Here is a 9,146-nt window from a genome sequence, read left to right on the forward strand (position 1 = left end):
GTAGGAGAGGGGTATTCACACCTACCAATGCACACTGAGCAAGGGCACACTTAACGAGTAGGAGAGAGGTATTCACACCTACCAATGCACACTGAGCAAGGGCACACTAACTGTGACTTAAACTGTACAAAAGCAAGAGCAATTCATGTAACCAAAACATTTGGACCCCTGTAATATTCTGAAAAAAATTTAAGTTAAGGGTGGCGCCTGTGGCTCAAGGAGTAGGGCACCGGCCCCTTATACCAGGGGTGGCAGGTTCAAGCCCCCGCCAAAAATGAAAAAAAAATTAAGTTAAAAGGAACAATCTAAGTGAACTGTGAGTTAAAAGAGAACTCAGGCTCCGCGCCCGTAGCTCAGTGGTTAGGGCACCAGCCACATAAACCAAGGCAGGACGGTTCCAACCTGGCTCAGGCCTGCTAAACATCGACAACTGCAAAAAAAGAGTAGCCAGGAGTTGGGGTGGGTGCCTGTGGTCCCAGCGACTTGGGAGGCTGAGGCAAGAGAATTACTTAAGCCCAAGAGTGCTATGAGTTGCGACACCACTGCACTCTAGCCAGGGCGACAAAGTGAGACTCTGTCTCAAAAAGGAGGGGGGGGCGGCTCAACCTGATAAAAACTTTCTGTGTTATTTATATATCGCCGTATAACAATATAAAACATTTGTTATGACTAGCTAAATGCCTCTGGCGGAAGGTCTTTCTCAGGTTGTCAACTGGGGCTGCAGTCTCAGCTGAAAACTGCCCGGGAATGGGTGTTGGGGGACCCATCCCTCTGGAAAAGCTACCTGTTGTATGATTCCATTTATATGACATTCCGGAAAAGGCAAAACTGTAGAGTCAGAAAACAGGTCCTGGTTGCCATTGGCGCGCGATCTCCAGCAGCCGGCAGACCACCTCCAGGCCGCCCCTCACCTGTGTGCTCAGGGCGGCCACCTCACGCTCTCCCCAGTTCCAGCTGCCCCCTGAGCCTTACCCAGGTCTCCACACAGTCCATGCTGCTTGTCACCAGGCTGGTCCCGTGTCATAGACAGTGTGTTAATTTTCCAGGGCAAGCACCCACATGGTACCGGGCATATGGGATGGGACTGGTGACAAAGAGCAGCCAATTTACCGGACCCACGAGTTCCCCCGTCTTTGTGCTCAGACCTGGCAGCAGGGAACAGCTGGGAGCAAGATGAGGGAAAGGAGCCTAAAGTAATTAAGGCCGGCTGGGCACACCCCACCGCCCACATCAGACGGACGGACCCTCGCTGCTGAGCGCCGGCAACCGGCCCGTAACCAGCTCGGCCACCGCCACCGCGCCTGCTCTTCCTTCCTGCCCTTCTCCCTCGGGTTCGTTCCCTAACGGCGCAGCCCTGCTCGGGACAGACGGGGACGCTGCCCACGCGGCAGCTGGCGGGGCACACGAAGGAACAGCCGCAGTTGTCACAGGAGGCGGGTGGCCGTCCCCAAGCGGTGCAGGGGGCAGAGCAGAGGCTCCTGGCACAGGCGTCTTGGTGCCCGGGACCGGCGGAGTCTGCGAATCCTGTGGATGGCTCTCCCGGCACAGGGACTTGCGGGGACCCGCACTCGCCGTCGGGACAGCTCCTCCCGGGACCCCAGGGCGCTCCGCCCGGGCCCTTCCCCGTAGCCGGGCAGGAACAGGGAGCGGTGGCCCCGCCCAGACCAGCCCCGGGTGGGGGACAGTCCCCCGGTAAGGACAGCTCGGCGAGCCTGGCCGGGCAACACACAGCCAGGAGGGAGCGTGAGTCCCGGGAGCGAAAGGCGAGGGCCCGGCCGCGCCCCGAAATCGCCGCAGGGAGCACGCAGGGTCCAGCACCGCGCGCTCCGGCCCGGGGTCCACTGCGCTCGGCCTCGCCGCCGCCCCCGCGGGGAGCGCCAGGTGTCTTCTTGCCGCGGGGAAACGACACCCGAAATTAGAACCGGGGAAGCCTGCAGCCTTCTGCGTTCTCCAGCCAGCTCGAGTGTCTTAGATCCGGTGAACTGTAACATTAAAAGAGAGATTATCTTACAGCGTAGCTCGCTTCAGGATGGCGAGTTGCACCTTAACAGGCGACAGAAGTTGGGTCACCCGAGGCAGCAGCGACGTCTAGACTGTCGGCCCAATCGCGCTGCGGCTGCCGAGGGGCTGAGTCTGCACAGACCGGCCCATCCTGATCCTTTAGGAGAGCTGCTCTCTTCCAGGTCCTCGTCGGGGGGTAGGCCTCAAGTCCAGTCCCTTCGTGCCACTATTTCATAAATGACATTTTTGAACTACTTGAAGGTCCACTTTAAGATTTATTCCTCTGCGATGGAGAAGTATGAGAAAATTAGGAAAATTGGAGAAGGATCCTACGGAGATGTTTTCAAATGTAGGAACAGGGACACGGGTCAAATTGTGGCCATAAAGAGGTTTCTGGAATCCGAAGACGACCCAGTCATCAAGAAGATCGCCCACCGGGAAATCCGCATGCTCAAGGTAATCTTTTCGATTTTTCTTAAAGTGAATTTTCAGGGATTAAGAAAGGAAAGTGAGTGGCGTTAAGTTAAGCGAACACCTTGGGACACAGTTACATCTCCTCCCGTCAGAGTGACAGAAACGGCCGTCTGTGGCAAGTCGCTCTCTACTGACCTGGGAAGCAGAGTCGTAAGAGCCGGCAAGGTGGCTTCACCTTCAGAGATGCTGTGGGTGTTTCACTCCTCTTCCCAATAGCTTCTCTCTCCTGTCACCCGGAGAGCTGGATCTTCAAGAGTCTCCACCCCAATTGTCCTAGCATTGATGATTTTTAAACTTCTAAGCTACTATTTTTTGGAGGGAGGTGGTGGTATTCTCTGCACATTAGGAGAATTAATCATTCACTTGTTTTCAAACTGCTAGAAATCTGACAGGTTTCATCACACCTCACATGTATCTACGGAGCACCATAATGCCCTATCACTAAATGAAGTTTTCATCTTAAGGAAGTGAAATGAGGCTTGGTGCCCGCAGCTCAATGGTTACAGTGCCGGCCACATACACTGAGGCAGGGAGGTTCAAACCTGGCCCCAGCCAGCTAAACAACAATGACAGCTGCAACAACAACAAAAAAGTAGCAAGGCATTGTGGTGGACACCTGTAGTCCCAGCTACTTGGGAGGCCGAGGCAAGAGAATTGCTTGAGCCCAAGAGTTGGAGGTTGCTTTGAGCTGCGACAGCATGGCACGCTACCCAGGCTGATAGAGTGAGACTCTGTCTCTAAAAAAAAAAAAGAAGTGAAATGATCACTTGTTAAATGTATCACCCTAGGATACCATGATGTGTGTGTGGTGGGGGGGATGTTTATCACAAGCGGAAAGTGGTTTTTCTTTTCCTCCAGTGGAAAGGCTTCTTTTCTGAACTTTCATGAAGGTGAAATCCCAATTACCATGTAGGATGTAGTGAATACTACGGAGGTTAACTTCGTTTCCATCTTAACTTCCGTGTTCTGACTCCTGTAACTTACCGTGTGAAAGGGGAGAGCCAGGTACAGAGTGAGAGATGAATGGCACTTCTGGGCGTCTCTAGAAATCTTTTCCCCTTGGAGTAAGCGTAGGGGGTCACTTATAGCAAGCTTTGGATGCATTAAAATGGTGAATGTTAGGAAAATATCTGTATTTGGGTTTGGGATGTCATCTTGTGGGAGAAGACACTTCCACAGCCCTACAGTGAGGTGCTAGGGAGGGGTGAGGCTGGCAGTGTTTGAGCTCCTATGGCCCTAGCCCCCTGCTATACACAGGGAGAGGTTATCACCATTTCCCTTGGGCTGATGGTGCTTACACTTGCTCAGGCTTTCCTTAGGGGAGAAGGTGATAATTACATTTCAAAGCATTCACTTAACTCCAAAGAAGAGAAAATCTATCTCTAGCAGGGATACTCTCTGATTATGAAGGTCAAGTGTGAACCCTCCTACCTCACTCTTTCATGTTTTAAGTTTGAATCATAAATTTCCAGTTTATATAACTTAGCTTTTAAAAATAAAAATAAACAATTACTACAGTTAAAATTAGTCAACTCATACTCTACTTTAAGGATAAATTAAAGACTATTCTAATGACAGTTATAAAATTTTACAGTAAAATCTGAGCTCAGACTACCTGTCCTACCCTTTTTCAAACTCACTTTCCACTGTGAAAAAAAAAGAATTTAGTGTTTCCAGTCAATAGTTTTGAATGAGCCCTGTGCAGAAGCTAGCTGCCGTGTGCTCACCGGCAGGTGCTTACAGAGCTGTAGGTACCAGGCACTGTGATTCATGAACTTGCATCTCCGTAAAGAAAGACCAACTGTAAAAAAATAATTATATGTTAAGTAGTAAAAAATGAAACAGGATGAGGGTATAAGGGGTAATTAGGGGGCTTGCTTTTTTATATAAGGTGGTTCTAATAAGAGGCATTTAAAAGAGGCCAGGAGAGATCGTGGGAGGACGGATGCAGTCATCTAAGGGAAGAGCATTCCAGACGGAGGGCACGCTGAGAGTACAAGGGCCCACGCAGGACCAAGGGATCTGATCTTGGCTCAGTCTGCTGTGCTCTGGAAGGAGCAAAGAGGCTAGTGTGTCTGGAGCAGGGTAAGCAAGGGTGAGGTCACAGAAGAGGAAGTTAGAGAGCCAGGCAGAGCTACGGCAGGCCCTGTGGGTTTTATTCAGATGATGATAAGGGCCATCAGAGGATTTTAAGCAGATGAGAATCTTGGCATGACTTATGTTGTAGAAGGATTCCTGTAGTTGCAGGTTGCTCTAGCTTCGCAGGAAGGAGGATCAGTTCGCAGAAGGTCTGTCGAAATAATCCAGGTGTGAGGTGATGGGATTTGGCTCAAAGTGGTAGCAGTGAACCTGGTGAGGGGTAGTCAGATTCTCAGTTTATCAGTTCTGAGAACACACAGGTGCCAAGAATGACTTCAAGGTGTTTGACCTGAGTAACTAGAAGAATGAAGAGATTATTTGCCTTGATAGACAGTCTAGGTGCAGATTTAAGGGAAAAGAAAATCAAGAGTTCTGTTTTGGATAGATTAAGGTTGAGATGTGAATCCAAGGAGACTTGTAACCCTAGGAGACACAAATACAGCATTCAAGGGAAGCCCAGGGTGAAGTCCAGGGTGGAGATATAAAGATGTATCAGTGTATTTGAGGCCATGAAACTGGGTGACTTCATGGCTGATGGAGGGACAGATACTGAGGACAGAGCCTTGTGTCAGCTGGCATTTGGGTGTCAGGAAGTTGAGGAGGAACTAGCAAGGGAGGCAAGAAGGAGCAATTGCAAAGTAGGAAAATCCTGAGAACAATGTTCTTAAAAGCTTAATGAAGAAATGGGTTAAGAATGAGGGGATCAGGGCTCCTGTAGCTCAATGGTGAGGACGACAGCCATGTGCACTGGGGCTAGTGGGTTCAAATCTGGCTTGGGCCTGCTAAGCAAAAAAAAAAAGAAAGAAAGAAAACAGCCAGGTGTTGTGGTGGCTGCCTGTATTCCCAGCTACTAGGGAGGCTGGGGCAAGAGAATGACTTGAGCCCAAGAGTTTGAGGTTGCTGTGAGCTATGATATCAAAGCACTCTACAGAGGGCAACAAAGTAAGATTCTGTTTCAATTAAAAAAAAATGAAGGATGGTCAGTGGTGTCAAAGGTCTCCATTAGTGCAGATTTGGAAGCAGCGGATAGCTTTGAAAATGTGAAGGTCATTTGTGGTCTTGACAAGAGCTGCTTGGGTGGAGTGGTAGGAATGAAAGTTTTCATCAGCAAGGGTTCAAGAGGAGAGGAGCAAAGTGGAGAGAATGAGACAGACAACTGTTCTGAGGAGTTTCATCATAAAAGTAAGCCAAGGGCTGGGCATGGTGGCACACTGTTGGTATCCCAGCACTTTGGGAGGCCAAGGTGGGCAGATCACTTGAGGCCAGGAATTCGAGACCTGGGCAACAGTGAAATCCTGTCTCTACAAAAAATAAATAAATACTAGAAATACTAGAATAAATAATACTAGAAAACTTATCCAGGCATACATCTGTAGTCCCAAATACTCAGTAGTCTGAGGCAGTAGGATCACCTGAACCCAGGAGTTTGAGGTTGCTGTGAGCCATGATGACACCACTGCACTCTAGTCTGGGTAACAGAGTGAGACCTTGTCTCAAAAAAAAAGAAAGAAAGAAAGAAAGTAATTCAAAATGGGGCAGTAGGTGCTCAGAAAGATGTGGTGTGAAGAAAGGGAGTTTTGTTTTTGTGGTTGTTGTTAATACAGAGGAAATAAGTATATTTATATGCTGATGGTGATGATCCAGTGGAGAGAAAACTTGACATTGTAGGAGGGAGAGAATTGCTGTAGCCATGACCTTGAGTTACTGACCTGAATGTGACCAAACATATATATATAACAGCATAATAAAAAAGCAATTCATGGACCATTTAGGACATTAGGTGACCTCTTATTTTATCTGGAATGTTGCTATATTCTTTAAATTCACCATCCTTAATCTTTACGTAACAGTACCCAAGTTATAGGCTCCCACCTATAGGTGCAGAACTTCTTCTACCAGAGTGTATGACATTTTCTGATTTGGGGATGACCCACGAATGCTATAGGTTCAACCCCTTTCCATAACTCAGGCTTAAACATATTGAAGATACACTGAGTGAGAGATAAGATGGTCATAACAGAAGCCAGGTAACAGAGAGAGCCAAGGTCTCTGTAAGAAAATCCCCTTAAATCAAGAAGTCTGACATGCTGGGCTGGAGTATGACAGGGTTCTGCACAAAGCAGGTGGATGAAGTTGAACCCAACCCAGCCCCTGGAGAATGTCTCTGTATCCAGTAAGGAAAGAGTCATGTGGTTCAAATCAAATACAAGCCAACTAACCCAGAGTAATTTTGTCACTGAGCTCCCCAGCATCCGCACTGCTGGCCTTCTCCCTGTGGTAATGCTTCAGGAAGGGGATGGAAGGAATTTCAGCCCCCAGTGACAGAAGAGTGGATGCTCCTAGAGGAACTGGATGTCAACACATGTCAGTGCCACTCGGGGGTGCCCAGGCAGATCTTCCACCTGTAGGAGATGGTACGGGGACATTCCGATAGGGCAGACCAGCTCCAGTCAAGGGCTGAAAGCAGCAGCCGGGACGTGTGACAACCCCTCCTCCAGAAGACAAGGGAAACAAGAGACCAGGGAAGGGATCACACACTGCCATTTGCATCGTGGGTCTGTTGACTAGGAGACTGGGCAGACTGTCAGGCAGCGCTACCTGGCACTCCGAGGTACACTAGTAACAACTGGGGAGGTGGGTGTTGTCATCTCATTTAACAAATGGATTCACTGTGGTTAATGATTTGCCCAGGCCTCCCAGTCAGCCAACTGGAATGCAGACACAGTTCTCTCTGTCCCCAGAGCCAGACCTGCCTGCTTGTCCACATCACAACCATCACGGTACATCAGACACCATGCTCGAAAGTCTCCCAGTGACGGGTCCCCAGAATTTATTCAGGCCCTTCTCCCACGGGGCCCAGACTGTGAGGCTCACGGCCTTCATGAAAGTCTGAATGCAAATTCTCAGCAGAATAGCAGCTCTTTCCAGCTCTCACTGCATCGCCCAATAGGTTACATAAGAAGAGAGAAAGTTGTGGTTTGCCGCCAGCAAAGCTGAGACTCTGCATGGAGGAAGTGTCCATGTGAGGCTGTATTGTAACTATTACAGGGTGGTGCAACATTCTCAATGAGGACGTCACCACCCTGAGAGGATGGAGGGGGCTGACATCTTTATTGTATAAAACACACACACTCTTCCGGGCTGTCTGGAAAGCACCTGGCCTTCGTTAATGCTATTTTTCATATCACATCCTTTCTAGACAGCCTCCAACTGTAGCTCATATGCAGATTTACAATATATTTGTGGTATTGAAATTGCATTGGTGAGGGAATTTGGAGAAAATGTGCAAAAAGACTCTTCTAGGCTCAGTGCTGGTACCTCAGTGGCTACGGTGCCGGCCACATACACCTGAGCTGGTGGGTTCAAGCCTGGTCCAGGTCTGCCAAACAATGACAACTACAACCAAAAAATAACCCAGCGTTGTGGTGGGTGCCTGTAGTCCCAGCTACTCGGGAGGCTGAGGCAAGAGAATTGCCCAAGCACAGGAGTTGGAGGTTGCCGTGAGCTGTGATGCTATGGCACTCTACTGAGGGCGACAAAGTGAGACTCTGTCTCTTAAAAAAAAAAAAAGACTTGTAGAGGGACAAAAATGAAAAAAGGTCCATGAGGTATGTGGAAGTGAGACTGCTGAGTGTGTGGTCTGCGCCAGCAACGTGCTCTCATTTGACTGTAGTTAGTTACGACTAGTCATGACCTGACGAGCACCCCTCTTCCCGCTGTCTCCCCGCTTCCAGTCAGGGTGCCGGCTGTGTGACCACATGGGGTCAGGATCTGCAGGTGCGGACTCCAATCTCTGGTCCTGCTCAAAAATGAGGATGACCTTGAGCTGGCTCTAGCGCCCCTTCAAAGCTGGTCCACCTCACCTGCATCATTTATGTCCCCCCATGTAACCAACTGCCTAGATGACTTTTTGCTGAGGAGAGAGGATGCTCTGAGGCAAACAGCTAGCAGCAGAGCAGCCTCACAGAGGGAGCAGCCTCACAGAAGAAGCAGCCTCACAGAGGGAGCAGCCTCACAGGAGAAGCAGCCTCATGGAGGAAGCAGCCTCACAGAGGGAGCAGCCTCACAGAAGGAGCAGCCTCACAGGAGGGAGCAGCCTCACAGAAGGAGCAGCCTCACAGGAGGAAGCAGCCTCACAGAAGGAGCAGCCTCACAGGAGGGGCAGCCTCACGGAGGAAGTAGCATCACAGGAGGGGCAGCCTCACGGAGGGAGCAGCCTCACAGAAGGAGCAGCCTCACGGAGGGAGCAGCCTCACGGAGGGAGCAGCCTCACAGGAGGGAGCAGCCTCACAGAAGGAGCAGCCTCACAGGAGGGGCAGCCTCACAGAAGGAGCAGCCTCACAGGAGGGGCAGCCTCACTTAGGAAGCAGCCTCACAGAGGGAGCAGCCTCACAGAAGGAACAACCTCACAGGAGGGAGCAGCCTCACAGGAGGGGCGGCCTCACAGAGGGAGCAGCCTCACAGAGGGAGCAGCCTCACAGGAGGGGCAGCCTCACAGAGGGAGCAGCCTCACAGGGGGAGCAGCCTCACAG

The 9,146-nt window shown here is 50.2% G+C and overlaps 1 protein-coding gene across 2 annotated transcripts in view; it reads left to right on the forward strand.

The window, feature by feature from the left end:
- The first annotated feature begins 2,209 nt into the window (after positions 1–2,209).
- CDKL1 (cyclin dependent kinase like 1) overlaps positions 2,210–9,146 on the forward strand; it is a 54,621-nt gene continuing 47,684 nt past the window's right edge. For both annotated transcript variants that reach the window (XM_003792155.3, XM_012806586.2), the window contains exon 1: positions 2,210–2,457. In XM_003792155.3, coding sequence (XP_003792203.2) covers positions 2,239–2,457 — 219 coding nt within the window. In that variant the 5' untranslated portion in view covers positions 2,210–2,238. The remainder of the gene's footprint in view (positions 2,458–9,146) is intronic.

The sequence above is a fragment of the Otolemur garnettii genome, unplaced genomic scaffold, assembly GCF_000181295.1.
Source record: "Otolemur garnettii isolate 467f Iridium unplaced genomic scaffold, OtoGar3 scaffold00054, whole genome shotgun sequence".
Taxonomy (NCBI): Eukaryota; Metazoa; Chordata; class Mammalia; order Primates; family Galagidae; genus Otolemur; species Otolemur garnettii.